This window comes from Cardiocondyla obscurior, linkage group LG19 (genome assembly GCF_019399895.1).
Source record: "Cardiocondyla obscurior isolate alpha-2009 linkage group LG19, Cobs3.1, whole genome shotgun sequence".
NCBI lineage: Eukaryota > Metazoa > Arthropoda > Insecta > Hymenoptera > Formicidae > Cardiocondyla > Cardiocondyla obscurior.
The window spans coordinates 2,726,755-2,743,085 of record NC_091882.1 but is presented as its reverse complement, the minus strand read 5'-3'; the positions used below and the strand labels follow the sequence as shown (position 1 = coordinate 2,743,085).

Below are 16,331 nucleotides of genomic sequence, written 5' to 3'. Positions count from 1 at the left end.
TTACATTTTGCCTCTTTGCGCCGCGGCTTTGTGCGATTACCGCGCGCAGTCCGTGAACTTCGGTCTCCGTTCGCCAACGCGTTATTAATAAAATAAGTATGCTGCAAGCGAGCCGTGCCACGGAAAACTTTCGCGGGTTCTCGACAATCGCGACCGATGCTTGGCGGTGTGAGAAAAAGCTCTTGCGCGGACGTGCGGAAAATCGGAGCATAAGCTTCCTCGGCTTATCCGAGGCTTACGCCCGTTTCGCAAATCGCGACGGGAAAGAAAGGTAAACGATTAACTGTAACCGGGAACTTAACCGGGGCTATCCTTAGACGCGAGCAAAATTAAGGTTGAGATATCGCTGCTAATAGTTTCGAGTTTGCCGTACGTGGGCCCCGAGATGCCTCTTTTTCGACGGTTCTGAATCCGTGAACGCGGCGCCGCGACGCGAGTGTCGTCGCGCCTGCGCAGTCGCGGCGGGCGAGCCATAAGAGCTGCCAGCCGTGTTCCGATCGCGTCGAGCCGAGCGTCCCGACCACGCTTCTCCTGCTCCGTCGAACGTCCGTCCTCGCGGAACGCCCTTCGTCGTGGCACCTTCACGGTGAGGAGCATTCCGTTTTCCTGCCGCGGCTCGATGGCCCGCGATCGTGCCTTCAAGCCCCGCTTCCGGAAGCGGAACCCTAGAATCGCTCGCGACGACAACGGCGACGTGCGACGTGACACGCCTTCTCACTTTGCCAAGACCCTAACCCTTTCGCAAAAACGATCTTTCCGCTGAGCATCCTCGATCTCTATCGTGCTCGCAAAACACGTCGGAATCTCGCCGTCTCGTCGCCATTTTTTTCTTTTTTTTTTTTTATCGTGAGACGAATGCCAGACGCCGTTTTCCATCGTCATCTTGCATTTCCATCGGCCACGTCGCTCGCTCGTCGCCGCCGTCGTCGTGGCGTCCCAGTCTGCCCAACGCGACTCCCGTCGACAGAGAACCCTCCACGAGGCTCGGACGTGAGAAGACACTCGTGCAGTGACGTCAACGAGTCGAAATGACGGGCGTGTGAAAAGCCACGCCGCGGCTTCCTTCGCGCCCGGACCTGCCTCTCCTTCCTTACCGGAGGCGGAATTTCGGATTTCCGCGGATCGCCAGGCGGGCGAGCCCTCGCCAGCTCGCCGACGGAAAAACGGCTCTCCTCCACCTCGTGGGAACGGCGGATTGCAACGTACGCTGGATAGCAGATATGGCGTTTGCTGCGCCGACGGCAGCTAGCGAACGTGACTTTAGATTCGTGTGCGTCGAGTTTCACATGTGCCTGCATGTACGTACCGCGCCGGCCGGATTGCCGATGACTGATTTTCCCCCCTCGTTTTCTCGTTCCCTGCCTCCGCTGCATAGGGTTACGCACGCCAGCCGCATGTCGCCGTAGAAAACGCCATACCTGCTCTTCGGTGTACAAAGGGAAAATGTCGCGGATTCCCACGAGCCACGGGCACGTCGATAACGCCGTATCTGCTATCGCGAGTTCGTATCGCGACGGAAACGTGCGGACCGTCGCGGATCTATTTCGGTGAATTGCATTGGCGATTTCTCGCATCATCGCTCGTAATAAAGGATCTCTGGGCGCGTGTATGAGTGACGCGTTCACACGCGCGCGCGCGCGCGCGCGTACGCCTCTGAAGCTCCGAGAGAGAAGTTGGTCGAGCGAACTTGAGGCCATACCGTAATCGCGCTTATGAGCCAGGAACGTAAGATATAACTGGACCGGCCTGCGGGACCGTGCGTTACACAAGGAAAAAAAAAGCGTCCCGCTATGTTGTTTGTATGAGAAACAAAGTAATCTTCAAATGGAAATACTCCCGGCCACTGTATCCCTTTTTTTTTTTTTTTTACTTTTATTTACCGCATTAATTTAACAAAAAAAAATTGTATATTTTTTTTAGATTGACGCGCCAAACGTTACGAGAAAAATATGCTAGAAATATCGAGGAGAAATATTTTTTATCTTCAATCGTGCTGGGTTACTGCAGGCCCAGTGTTTCCTTTGAGGGTTAGTAACTCCGGGCAAACGCGTCGAGCAAGTATCGAAGGACAAAGCGGATCCTAAACGGCAAAGGAGCGCTTTGTTGCTCGCGCGGAATCGGTTAAAAAAAAGGGAGAACCGATTGGGGAGGGAGAGGAGCGTATTATCTCCCGTGGAAAACGAAGCTCGCCGCTGATCGTCAATTTAGCTCGCCTTCTGTGAACGCGCACGTAGCTCGGTCGTATATTACTGCGCCTGCAAATGCACGGGTACGTGAAAAACTGCAAGAGCGATGATAAGCCGAATGCTCCGGCCCTTCGCATAAAATCCCTTTATCGACGGCGAAAGCCCTACACATTTATTCGTCGATCAATTAGAAAGTAATTCGCATTTCGAATCTAAATACTGCTATTAATTCTAACGGGCTATTGTTATATTATCGTGATTTAACGACTATGTTCTTCTAGACGTTCTCTTTCGATCGTTACCTTGAGTAGAGCTCGGTACGACGGAAAAAAAAAAAGAAAATGGCCAGATCGACTCTATAAAACAACTCTTTCCTACTGATAGGGGGGATTGATAGTGGCACTCCGGAGAAGAAGAGGTGCCTGCTTAGACGAGGACAGGACGAGGGACGGTGAAACCTGACTAACTACGCCACGTGGTCGGTGCGACGCGAACCCACCGTGCATTGCCGAGCTAAGCCCCGGATTCCGTGCCCAGCGAAATGCAATTCCTCGCATCCGAGAAACACTGTTAGCGCAAATACAGCCGATTTAAAGTCATCCTTAAGTACTCGCGATGCACCAGACGGCACGCTGTGCATTAAATTGCGTGCTATAAGGTACGTGTTTACGACATTGTTCCCGTACGTAGTCTGTCGCGACTTGCGGTTGTACACGATTATTTCTTCTGCCTATGCCACGAGCAACAATACTATATCACGCAAACAAGGGAGAATAATCATACGTTAAGCGCCGCATATGACATAGGAAGCGAAGAGGGCACTAGGTATAGTTAAAAATTTAGAGAGGACTTTTGCCTAGAAGCAACAGAAACGGAAAGCGCATTTTACTTGTTCAGGGCGTAAAAAGAAAGACGGCTTCGGCGTTCTATAATTTAAGCAGAAGTATAGCCTTTCGTTATTTTATTTCGACGTATCCGGCCGCCTTGTTTTCGCTTTCACTCGTATTAATCATTTGAAACGCTCGGATGCTATAAAAATATTTCGTAAGCCCCCCCCGGGGTGAACTTTACGTTAAGTGATTTGTTCCATTTAGTGTTATTCAGCGGGATCATCCTACGTATTGATTTTTCTTAGCTGTCGGCAGTTATTTAATTAGCTCTAGGCGCCTCGTTCCCATTTAACGTTCGCACACTTTGATACTCGCGAACTCGAAGCGAACGCGTTTACCGGCACCGAAAATCGCTCGGTGAATCTCCTTTTACTTTTCGCCCCGTCGCGCCGCGCATATTTTCGTCGTTTGTTACTTTCCCGTATTGCGTAACGCGGTCGCGTGCGAGTCGAGCATTAAAGCGACGTGAGTTACGAAGGACGACGGTTACGAAGGAGTCGGGTTGTATTATCCATCGATTGTGCTTTTAATTTTGTCTTTATTGGGGCAGTCATGTGATATCGCAGGCCGCGAATCGCGGCGGGCTTCGCAGGCAGTATGCGTACAATATCGGTGCATGGAAAACGGTGGACAAGTGTCGTCGATAACGAGCTATAAGCAAATATGCGAGTACTATATCTAAAGTTCAAATGCTTACCGAGATATGCGCTTAGTAGACGTGTAAGGTCGCACGTAGAAGTCTTTTTTCGAGCTGGACGGCGTCCAGCGGATTTTAATATTCATATTATCTAAATAAGTTCAGTCCGACTCTTTAATTTCAAGAGATAATTCACTAATACTCGGCGTAGTATAAAGTGCGGAAAGTAGAAAGACATTCGACACACACGCGCACGCATACACGCAAAGCGTTCTGTAACAAGTTAACGCTCTGACCGTTTAATTTTCGTTGTATAAGAATCTGTAGTAAGAAGTAAGAAAATGTTTCACGCTGGTTTCTTAAGTCCGAGTGCATATGCGATGCAAATATGAAAATCTTATGCTAGAGTTTTGAATAAATACTTCATAAAGAATACACGCTTCGTCATGGATCGCATTTGAATGTAAAATTACATTTAACAATAGATCATCCGTGAAATAGTTAAAAAAGGAGACATCAAAAAAAAAAAAAAAAGGGGAAAATAATTTTCCTTCGCCGGTGTCACTGTCTTGTACTTTACCGTACTTTTTTCTTTGCGTCAGCGCCTTCTTTTACATAAATATCATCCGCGTCGTTAGCTTCTGGAAAACAGTGAGCGAAGTCTCTTGTTAGGAGCGACTTTCTTCGACATTTTAGGAAATAACGAAGTATCTTCGCCGTGCAGAAACCCATCATCGCTATAGATATCGTTAGCAACGCCATCAGTAGAGGATGCTGCAGCAGAACACAGAATAATTATATCGCGCATATTGTAACAGCGAGAGTATCTAATTGCTATTATTGCCGTTGTAATAAAAGTTATTAAAGTATAAAGAGCGAGTCGATACCGTTAGGGTGGGCTTGCTCGCGAACACACAGTCGCAGATCACGACTGTGACTCCCAATATAATACCAATGCCAGCTCCGAGCCATGGGATCTGCTGGTCAGCTGTGAAACATTATTTTATTACGTTCCGGGCATTCGCGGTTCCGCGATAACTCTGTAGCACTCTCAAGTACCTCTCCTGTCTTTAATCAACAACTTGGACGCTTTGTTCATCGCTTCTAAAATCTTAGGCTCGTTTGGTTGCAGGGACAAGGCTTTGTTATAAGATTCGAGCGCCTCGCTGTAGCAGGCTAGATTCAGTTCGACCTCGCCTTTCCTGAAGTAACCCTAGAACAAGACGTAGACATTGGCATAGCTGTTCGTTATTTTAATTGACAAAAATATATTAAATAGTATTGCGTTACGCACTTTCGACCAGTCGGGCTTCAGTCGAATGGTCATCAGGGCGTCGTTCAAGGCTTCCTGGTACTCCTCCGTCATCAGGTAGGTGAAGGATCTGTTGCTGTAGAGGGAATGATTCCTCGGGTCTAGCTTAATCGCGTGCGAGTAATGAAGCATCGCCTTCTGGTACTTTTTCTCCCTGACCCAAGCGTTTCCCTGTTGCTTCAGGCTCTCCACCTAAATAAAGAATACTTGGTCACGTTTCCTTCGCTCCGTGCGATCGTACATGCGTACGGCGCTTATACTCTTGGAGGTTAACGAGAGGAAGGCCGGCGTCTCCCGACGCTAATCGACCGGCGTTTGCGCGACGCCTCTCGCCACCTCCGGCTCGCCGCTACGTGCGGCAAGCGTGATTGCGATAAAGCTTTGATCTCACCTCTGCCTCCTGCGCGTTCATACTCTCATTCGCGGTGCACGCCCGATTTTCCAGAAGAGACGGAGGGGACCGTCCGGAGGAGCGAGCTTCCGCGGCGAAACGACGACGATTCGATCGATCGCTCTGTTCGCTGGACGGATCCTGTCCTCGGGGTGTTTTCTCTGCGTGGCTCGCCGTCGCAGCGCGGACAGTGCACCTGTCACGTCCACCGGCGGGGGTGGTGGGTGCATGCGCGAGAAACGTAAAACAAACCAGCCCTTGTGTGCGTGAGCTTTAGGGGCATTGCGCACGCATTCCGAGAAAGCTCGGGGGTGAAAGCACACACCCCGATATCGACTCGCGCTTTTATCCGCCGTTAAAAATAATACATTCCGCGTCTGGAGAGCGATTTCGGGCAAGCTCGATCACCGAGATCGACTTCCCGGCCGGTCCGAAGCAGAATCGTCCCGGCAGCTTTAATTTATTTATCCCTTTAAGCGGCGTAGGAGATGATCGAGTAACGTTACGTTAAATTGTTAAATAGAACAGGTGTTATTTAAATGTAAATTGGCCGTTGATGGAAATAATTGAGGCCGAACAACCCGAGGCGTTTGATTAGCTCTCCGCGTATCGCACAAGTTTGTTTGCGATTAATTATTTTTGGTCGTCGTTATCTTTCTCGCGAACGCGTATAGGCGACGCGACTATTTACGCATCGTAGACGATCGAGCTGATTAACTTATCCGTGCGTTATCTACACGTTCAGCTGACACAAAATAAAAATTTCTTTATTGCTTCACCGCGCGTAGGATTAGATTAAAAAAATATTTCTTTCACGCGAGATTGGAGCTCGGCGAGTAAAACTTGATCGAGGAAGGAGGCAAGAGAGGGATTAAAAAAATAAAAAAAAAAAAAATTAAACGACAAGGCAGACTTTTTCGTTCATGATTTTAATGTTCGAAATTCTTCATTTCATACAAATTAAGTGTGGGGAGAGTTATAATACAAACTTAAGATATATACATCAATATTTCGTGAAAACCGCTCGCAATAGCTATGCAACTTATGTCCATTAAAATCCCGCCAGATCGTTTCGTATCGTTAACCGTCCTGTTACCCTTCCTCATCTTTTTCTTTCTTATTTATTATTATTAATATATTTTTTTTTTTAATATTTTTTTTTTTATGATGATTTTTCTTTTTGCTGCCGTCTAAATTTATCTCGCGTACACTATGCAACAAAACTTGGCAAGTCGTTCGAATAAATATAGTTATTATTATTATTATTAATTATTTATTTATTTATTTTATTTTATTTTTTTTTCCTTTTTAATCAATTCTTCCCGCGGCGCCGATCTTTGCGTTTCGGATAGCGCACCCTTCGGAATCGGAGAATCGGCATTCAAGCCCGGTCTGTTTGCGTTTCCTGCCCCGCTTTTTTACGGAAGTCACTAAATACGGAGAGAGAAGCGTAATCTCCTGGACGCTCGAGATACGCCACGTCGTTCGCCGCGAGATCGAGTCGTGCCGGGGATGTTCCTTCGATGCCTGAATCGTTTTCGTTTACCGCGAGGTGGTTCCGGCAATCGTCGGCTACCCCACGAACTTTTTTTTTTTTTTTTGAGTTGGCTAGAAGCCCGAGGGTACCTCTCTCCCCGACGAAAGGTCCACGTGTGATTGTTCCCGACCCGACAAGATAAACCTTTGATTAATTAACGAGGAATTTGTTTCTTTAGCGGTCCCAAATTCTTTCTCTATCGGCGCGCTTCCCCGTCGATTGTCCGGAACTTCCCTCGCGTGCCTCGCGACTCCCGTGAAAAAATGGACAGAGAGACTGCTTGCGGGGGATACGGGGCCCACTTCGACGTAGATCGACCTCGATCGCGGCTCGTGGACCTTAGTCTTTTTTTTTTTTCCGGGTCTAGGAATTGGGTGGAGAAGTGGGTCGCGCCGAGATTGAAGTCAATTCACGCCGACGGAACACAATGGACGATTGGCGGGCGAGGGTCCTTCCTCGCGGGTGAGCGGGACGGAGATCACCGGACGCGGCCTCGGCACTCCCGACTCGCTCGTGGAATTAAACTCGGCCGGGACTCGCGTCGGCCGACTCGCTAATAATACAAAATCGAATTAACGTCGTCCGCGCGCTGCGGTGCGGAGTCGACCGAGGCGAGTCCCGGCACGGAATTCGCAGCCCGTCGCGAACAATCTTTCCCCGCGAGCCGTTTTTTAAGAGAAACCACGCCGTCGATCTGCGAACGAAGTCCACCCCCGCGCGCGGACAAAAAAAAAGTCGACGCACACACGCACACAGCAACAACAACCAACAACAACAATTCACACGCATAGAAGCTGCACGCATCGCTCCATCTCACACGCGCGACACCCAACCGACTTCAACGCAGCTGGAAGATTAACAACGACGAGAGTTTAGAAAAAAAAAAAAAAAAGAAAAACGTTAAATTATGTACAAATTAAATTAGCGTAACGAACAGGAATAAAAAAAAGAAAAAAAAAAGAGAAAGAAAAACGGAGAAGCGCCGGAGACGGGAAAGCTCGCCGATTCTCCGCACTCGAGTACACGCATATGTACATTCTCTCTCTCTCTCACACACACAAAAAACCGCGTATGTCGCATCTTCACGCATCTCGCAGTTCGCCGTCGACTCGCCATTCCTCTCTCTCCTCCCTCGCTTCGCTCTTCCGTCTTGTCACCGTTATCAATCCTCTTCTTTTTTTTTTCCTTTTTTTTGTTCTTTTCTTTTTTTTTTTTGTCGCGTGGTTTTCTTTCCCCGCGCTTTTTCTTTCATGCACGATTCTCGAGTAAACAGAAGCATGAGCACGACCCGACCTCGGGGACGAGGGCAGATCGCGTGGAACGCGACGACGGAACCGCGGAAGGAATACACGAGGAAGGACGCTGATAAAGGGAGTTCGAACGCGTCCCAGGGCGACGATAACTCGGGGCGAGTTTGCGGGTAGGATCGGAGAAGCTCGGACTTGAAGGGGTGGGTCGGTGTAGGAGGTACGGACACCAGGAAACCCTTCGGCAAAAGCGATAAAATAAATACACGCGAAGATCTCCCCTCCCTCACCCTCCTCCCTTTTCTCGTCATATACCCGAGAGTGGCTGGAGTAGATTTTCAACGATCCCCTGAACATCCCTTTTACCAACATGGACGTCTTACTTCGAGTTGTTCCCGTTAAAAAAAAAAAATATATATATGTATATATATTGGCGAACGATTCGACGTTTGCAGATTTGAGTGCACGACCGCGAGATTTTAACGCTAGAAACTATTATATTACGATCGTTGCTGTAATCTCGAAGGGTGTAACTTTGTAGCGGCTCGACTAAGAAACTGCTACCCTTAGGACGGAAACGAAAGGGAGGATAAGGACTTTTTGGGAAGGTTGTCCCTTAGGAAAAATCGCGCCCGGGGAACGTCTCGCGAGCGCGACGATTGCACAAAATCGAAGACACGATCCGAGGGGGGTTGATAACGTCGGAAGGGAGGAAGAGACGGAGGGAAAAAGGGCGCAGACTTGGACGAGAACTCTCCATTCTCTCTCCTCATAGCCCTCGTAAGACACCCGGTGCGATCAAAAGGGCTAATTAAATAATCGGAATCGCGGAATGAAGGAGGGTGTCGCGTGGCGTGCGGAACGCGGGCAGATTTTCGTCGACGTAAGCTCGACGTGGACCGGCGAGTCGGCGAGGAAAATCTGCGATCCTCGTGAAGACGGTCCGTGAAATATTTTTTTTTTTTCCGGAAAGAAGCCGGGAGGGCGGCGCGTTCCACGCGAGCGAGCCCCGAAAACGGGCCTCACAGAACTCTTTTCCTTGCTAACAATATAGTTCGTCTTTAGTTCGCATTCTCGCTCTCTGCATACTTTAATTAGTGAATATAATATATATATTTATATATATGTATAGGTAATAATTGCAAATACAACTATGTAATGAATATACGAGCCTTTGTCAGGGGGAGCAATGCAGTCGTCGTCAATAAAAATCACGGGTATATATATATATATGTATATATGTATATATATATACATATATGTATACGTATACATATATATATGTATGTATATAGGCATACCTAAATATATACCTATACATGCAAATATCGAGTCGCCCGGTCGTCATCGTAATAATCAATCATTTATCTCGCTCGGCTTTCTCTCTCTCTCTCGCACTCTCTCGCATTCTTAGGTGCGTGTGCACGCATACGCACGGTGCGCACGTGCTCACGTACGTGGGTTTCGTACCTTTATCTCACTCTGTCGGCTTCCACTCCCGTACGATCGGTACTGAAAACGTAAGACTAACCCACCTCACGGTTCTTAAGTCACAATTGTCAGTCATCCGGAACGCGACCTTAAGTTTCCTTCCGTTTCTAATTATACGTGTTCCTTTTTTAAGCACTTACAAAATAATCCCCTCCTCGCCCGTCGCAACGGCACGCGACGATCGATCTCTTTTATCTTTTTTTTTTTTTTTTTTTCCTTCGCGATCGACGGCGATCGGCAACGCGGAAGAGCGCGGCTCGTTGCCGCCGATCTTCCGCGCCGAGATCGCGGGCCCTTTTCTACCGGAAAGGACCGTGGCTCATCGTTCATTTCTTTTTTTAAACTACCCTCGAGATCGATCGCCAGAATGCCGCGGACTTATCCTTATTTTGATATGAATTTATATAATAACGGGGAAACTAGATGCGAGCCGCGAGTCGGCGCTCGCCCCCATTGCGTTTCTTCGTTCCTTCTTCGTTCTCTCCTTCGCGACGCACTTTAATCTCTAAGGCGCCTTTTCAGTCGACACGCGAATCTCTGAGGGCCGCCCTTCTGTCTCCGGGCCCTCGGTCTCTTCGCATTTAATCTCTCTCGCGTCAACCCTTTATCTGCGGATCTTTCATCTGCCTCTCGCACGGTTGAACGGATTTATAAATCGGCGACCACTTTCGCGGGCACTTCTAATCCGCAAATAAATAATTAAGCGAATTGTATTACTTGTCAATTATATATTTATTTATTAGAAGTGTCTGTAAAGTGCCGCCAAGTTATATATAGCATATGTATGGATTATACATAATTTATATATAACAATCACATAATTTATATTTATTTAATATATATGTATATATATATATATATTAACGTTTATATTTTTATACTAATAAATATCATATATACACGTGTGTACGGGATCAATGCAGCTTCGATTTTTAATTGCTTTCGATTGAATACAGCTTCGGCGACAGATGCGAGAGCCCAAAGGCCCGCGGACAAAGGGTTAAACGTCTCTTCCCTTCGAGAAAAGAAAAAAAAAAAAGAATTAAAAAAAGAGAGAAAAAAAAACTTAACGCGTGTCGTCGCGCATCGTCTCTCGGTGCACGGGCGAATTATATTATTACAACGTTCTCTACAACACATCACAGTCAAAAAGCATATCGCTACGCGGCGAACGGAATCCCATTTCCGTTAGGCGATGGACCTCTGCCGTGCGCGTGGATAAAGAAGGCGAGCTGTGGGGGCAAACAGGAGTGACCGCCGCCGTGAAAGACGACGACGGGTTTTCTGCGAAAACGGTAAAATGTCCCCGAGAGGAAACGACGAAGAAGAGAGTCTCGTTGTTTTCCCCCCTTTCGGCTGCAGCTGCGCCCGCGGTCGCGAAGCTGGAGCTCTCTTTCTCTCTTGGAATCATTGACGCGCGCCCGGGTTCGCGAAGGTCCGAAGGGACAATCGGGATCCTCGGGGTCTCCGACGACAGCGGCGGGAAGAAACGTCGATTTTTTTTTTTTAGGGGAATCGAGGAAAGACTCGAAGAGAGTCACCCAAGTCTGGCCGACGTCGCGATGAAAGACCTAAGTAGTGGTTGCACGTTTTCTCGGCGATTCTGTTGCACGGTAAAGGGCAAAGGGTGAGGAGGGAACCCTGGGTCCCGTCGTGGTCGAGACGCGGGAGGCGAGTCCTCCGGGTCTCTCAGTTCTCCGCCGCGGAAACAATCCGCGGCTCGCGAAAGTAGCGGGCGTTGATATGCCTCCCGCGAAAGGAGGAGTGGATACACTCGTGGAATGATATGTCGCGACGAATTGATGACCTGACTCTTTCGCAGACGCGTTTGATATGAGAACCGGCGGATTTTCGCGCGTACCGCTGCGGGGAGAGCCTGTGAAGAAGCCGAAACTTTCGCGTATAAATATTCCTATCGTTTCTTTGCACGTACCGCTAAGAGATAATGCACGTATGACTACGCTACTAACGCACGTGGGCGTGCTACATACGGTAAATCACGCTTCGCTAATATTGGCACTTGGATTTTATCTCGGAGACGAGAAAGAGAGAGAGAAGCGCGAGATGGAAAGAGGGACGAGCGGGAGGGTTGGTCTCGGCTGGACCTTTTTGAGCACGGAAGCGATCGCGTCCAGCGAGGCTCGTCCGGACGGAGCACGACTCGGTGACGTCCAGAGGGTGATTCCGGAGGCAGTATCGAGCATGTACGACACGCGTTTAGAAACAAGGGCACTGATTCTTCCCGCTCGGTGCGACGCGCGCGAGACGAAGCTTCGGCACAATTCACAGAAGAACGAACGTCTACCGCCGATGGGCGACTTTGAGAGGTATCTCTACTCTTCACCAACTGAACCGATCTCTCCCTGCAATTAACGCGATTATTTCCCTGACGTGGGCCTCGAGATCGTTTCTCATACAAATACGTCGATACATTTGGCGAGCCGAGAGTGCCCGTGAAAGAGGGAACGCTCAGCGATCTTCCAAGATAGCCTTCCTCGCGAAACGACAACGTGGCGACGATCAGGATGCGTCGAAAACACTAAGCGCGGTATTAAGAGCACTTACTTTCGCAAAAAAAAAAAAAGAGAGAGAGAAAAAAAGCGCAACTGCGCGGACAAACGCTCGTGACACTTTGAGTTCGAGGGGGAAAGGCGGACGAGGGGGAGCCCGAAAGAAAACCAGCTTATCGCGCGAGTCGCATATCGCGACGTTACCGTATTTCCTATCGCCTGAATTATCGGTTTCGGTTCAGTTTCTTTGGCACTGTTTGCATTCTTTCTATTCGGCCGGGTTGGACGATCGATTGTGGCCAGTCGACGGAGGACGAGAAGCGCGTTTAATCGAACGTGCCCGCCGAGGGCTCAAGTAATAACTCATAGCTAACGGAGAACACCGCCCGACTTACAACGTAATCGTAGCGAACGTTATTTACAAGTGATACGATTTACAAAGAGCACTGACTGGTATAACGTGGTAACTACAGACCTGACGTAATAAAAAGAAAAAAAAAAAAGAAAAGAAAAAGAAAAACTCAACCGTTCGATTCGCGGCCGCGAGTCTTTGCCAAAAACACATTAAGCGCCAATATCGTAGCCTTTTCGTATGACACAGCGTTATCGGCGCAAAAACGTTGCAGTCCAGCTGATAAGAATCGTCGAAACGGCGAGAGCGCACATAAAACAGAATTTAATTATATTAATTACGCAGATATTAATAAAATTTTACTATTACGTATCTTTAACGCGAGGGGCTTCAGCGAAATAAAAATGTCTATCTGCGATTAAAACGATTCAATCGGTTCGTTATTTTTTTTTTTACATGGAATTGATAAAAGCGCAGCCGATACTCATACACGCCGCTCGCACATTAACGTCCACGTAACGCACACATGATAAATGTTAAATGCAGAAAATAGTGTTCCAATGAGACTTATATTAATCGATATTAATCGTTCAACGCTGTGCCATATGTACATTCGGGGCAAAGTCCCCTTTGTCTCTTCGGCCGTACATTATTTTCGAATGTTTCACGCAAAGACTCTGACCGATATATCCTATTATCCTAACACATCTGACCTCGTACGTTACGCGTTCTTAAAAAAAAAAGAAAAAAAGGGTGTTCGCATGGTGTAATGCGCGTTGTAACATTACGTGAGATTATTTATATCTACAATGACTTTCACAATGTGTCGTATTGCACAACTACAAGAGAAATTCTACAGTATCGCTGTTTTGCAGTAAAAAGTTCATTCGATAACAACAAATTTTGTAACATTTTCATTATGCGTGTATATCTATATCTATATATATATATTATATATTCAATTATAAATATCTAGACGTGATTAAACAAAGAGAAATCGATAAACAACCGGAATCATTTAATGTTGAAGCAGCTGTCCCGGATTTATGAACTCAACAGCATCGGGTATAGTAATGCAGTGTTATTGCGTTTCACCGAACGTACCAAAGTATTTCAGAAAGAGAAACGTAACTTGTTAAGTGACATTCTAATTTGTCCTATTGTTGATCGTGAGTCGTAGAAAAATTTTGCGGCGTCGGCGCAGTTTTATAAAACAAATGTGTTTCAAGAAGAACGTCGAGGGGGAAGTAAAAGGAAAGTAAACGCGGATAAAAGTTCCTGCCGAGAGGAAGCACGCGCGACGCGATTAATTTATCATTAATTCAGCAGACCAGGTTTATATCTAGAAACCTCTCGCGAGTATTTCATGCACCTGACAAAACGTGCTCTCTTTTCATCTTTATATCCGCGATTCGACGGAAATGGCTTCGCGGAAAAATTGCTCGGCGTCGTAAAAAAAAAATGTGTTAATGAGCAATAAAAGAAAAAAAAAAGACTAGGATTATCCGGAGGAAGTGACATTGCGTACCGGAGTTGGCCATAAAACGTACAAAATGTTCAGTTTAATCGCCGGGGACTGTCAGGCGCTTTGGAATTATGCTAACTCTCGTTGATATCCAAATTAAATAAAAGTGGATAAAATTTTGAAATGACGCTAACACTTGTATTACAAAACTTTCGAAAAATACGTACATGTTAAAATATAATAAATTTAAGTTTTATAATATATCGGATATGTAATTGGGATATCTATTTTCGCAATACTCGCAAACAAACAATTTCTAATGATATTCTGAGTACAACGAATAAATTAAACAGAGGCATTACAAAATTTGGCACCGCGGATTTCCCACAAGGCTGATCGAAAAAAGTCGATTCAGAAATCCTCTCGCAATGTACTCGGTATATACATAATATTTGCATTTTTATCTGTTTGAATAATAATAGAATAACAACATAGCAATAATAATTATGAATAATATTAATAGCAAAAATTACAATATAATTGTTAATTATAATGATCGAACAAAAGTATTTTTTTACATGGATTATCCAGAAATCTGTACATAACATATGATATTATCATTTAGTAGTTACTAATGATGATTGACAAGTATTATAAAAACTACATATGTCGTATTAATCTTTTTTTTTTCTTTTTTAATTTTTTTCTTTTTACGGAAAGACCGTGTACTGCATAAAAAGGTTTTTTTCTTATTTTTTGTCAATAATTAAAATTTCAAATTTATACAAAAATCTAGTATGACGTAAACGTCACGTTTTTAAAGTCAAATTTATTGTAAGAAATGTTTTTTTATTTTTTTTTTTTAATTATTTTTTTTATTCAGCTTCGAAGATAGATTCCTACGATTTTATCTTGAGTAACTTTGCGCAGTCGAGATTTTCATTACTTCTTTTTCTAATTTTTAAGGCTGTTTATCGTCCCGTTTTTTTTTTCTCTGTCAACCGACCCATGTCTATCAAATAAATTTTATACTATTATTATAAAATGTGCTAGCGAAGGAAAAAAAGAACGAAGAAGTAACAAAGAATCTTAAAATCACGAAGTACTATGGTCTTGCTCACATGAAGGAAAGTAACCCGTTATCTTTTTTTTTTAAGCCCTTTTTCAAGTTGCGACGAGCAACGCACAAATCGCGCGCGAAAAGATTCGTGCCTAGCTCATGGATAAAATGTATACGTTACGTGTCTTGCGGGCCAGTGTTCTTTCCTCCTTCCGGTGGACAAAAAGATACCCGGACGTGGCACGCGTTAAGCTTTATTATCTCTTGGACCCTCTTCTCACAATCTTTTTTTTTGTTTCTTTTTTCTTTTTTTTATTTACGTACTCTTAAAGTGGACGACACGCTTGGACGTGCGCACGGTAAGTAACTTATTACAGAGTTTAACTACTTTTTCTTTCCCCCGTTGTGCCTTTTCTCTTCGATTTTCTACGATATCTTCCTCAGTCCTCACGGGGCTAGCTTTAAATTTTCGTACGTCCCCGCACAATCGTATTCGCTGCCATCGTTAAAATGCCCTTTTCTTCACTTCTCTACCTGGATCTCCACCTAATTTCCCTTGTCTGACTATCTCTTGAGTGTATTAGATTGTCATCAGCCTTCATTACGCAAGTATTAATATTGGTCGAAGCTGCCGCGCAAGCCTTACCGTGATGACGAGAATCGACGAGATCGTCGCCGTCGTAGAAATCGTCGCGTTCGTCGGTTCTTGCAACGGAGGCGCGGGGAGAATTTGCAGGAAGAGTATTTAGCGTACGGTGCGGATTTATCATTACCAGATTCATTATGATAAACATCGTGCAAGAGGTCGTGCAGCCTCGAGCCATTTAGAGTCACCTGATTTTTCGTCGATAGAGTACAGGAACCATGTAGGCCGTGAGAGATCAGCCTTAGAACTTGCCGAGGAAATGCAGATTCTACGGCAACGTTAACAGTACCGAGGAAGAGAGGAGGAATAAGAGGCGGTCTTTTCAGCTTATGTCAGTAATGCCGATTATCGAGATCCCCGATGTTGTTGCTGGCGTTACTCAAAGAGCTTTGTGCGCTAAGTATACCACTATCGATGCTGCTCACAGTCGACAACCTGTCGGCATTCTCACTGTCGTATTCTAAGATCAGTCGTTTTATATGGCTCAGTTTATTATGCAGATAATCGAACCGCTCCTTCATCTGCTGGTATTCTCGATTTTGCTTAGTTTCCTTGTATTCGCGAAATATCTTTTCTCTGGTTTCCTGAAAGAGAAGAAACAACGCCA

General features: G+C 45.9%; 2 protein-coding genes and 1 long non-coding RNA gene across 3 annotated transcripts in view; 1 reads left to right on the top strand and 2 right to left on the bottom strand.

The window, feature by feature from the left end:
- Positions 1 to 1,465: 1,465 nt before the first annotated feature.
- Positions 1,466 to 2,944, top strand: LOC139110097 (uncharacterized). Its single transcript, XR_011546945.1, has 2 exons — positions 1,466 to 2,380; positions 2,468 to 2,944. It is a non-coding gene; the product is annotated as an uncharacterized lncRNA (long non-coding RNA).
- Positions 2,945 to 3,594: 650 nt separating this feature from the next.
- LOC139110096 (uncharacterized) lies at positions 3,595 to 9,741 on the bottom strand. The gene is made up of 5 exons (XM_070669661.1): positions 5,417 to 9,741; positions 5,008 to 5,217; positions 4,773 to 4,926; positions 4,601 to 4,701; positions 3,595 to 4,487 (listed from the first exon to the last, which is right to left on the bottom strand). Exons 1-5 carry the CDS (start codon positions 5,435 to 5,437, stop codon positions 4,290 to 4,292), a joined length of 684 nt encoding a protein of 227 aa, XP_070525762.1. The 5' UTR covers positions 5,438 to 9,741; the 3' UTR covers positions 3,595 to 4,289.
- Positions 9,742 to 9,880: 139 nt separating this feature from the next.
- The window catches only part of Su(tpl) (Suppressor of Triplolethal), a 65,294-nt gene continuing 58,843 nt past the window's right edge, over positions 9,881 to 16,331 (bottom strand). Inside the window, exon 10 of the mRNA XM_070669660.1 lies at positions 9,881 to 16,308. Within this exon, the coding sequence (XP_070525761.1) occupies positions 16,057 to 16,308 (252 nt within the window). The 3' untranslated portion in view covers positions 9,881 to 16,056. The remainder of the gene's footprint in view (positions 16,309 to 16,331) is intronic.

Bases quoted from the DNA above. Each gene is read 5' to 3' on its own strand.
- LOC139110096 (XM_070669661.1), bottom strand. From the start codon at position 5,437: ATGAACGCGCAGGAGGCAGAG. The intron at 4,702-4,772 runs GTACTTGAGAGT...AATGTTTCACAG, and splicing joins GTTGATTAAAGACAGGAGAG to CTGACCAGCAGATCCCATGG. The intron at 4,488-4,600 runs GTATCGACTCGC...GTTCTGCTGCAG, and splicing joins CGAGCAAGCCCACCCTAACG to CATCCTCTACTGATGGCGTT.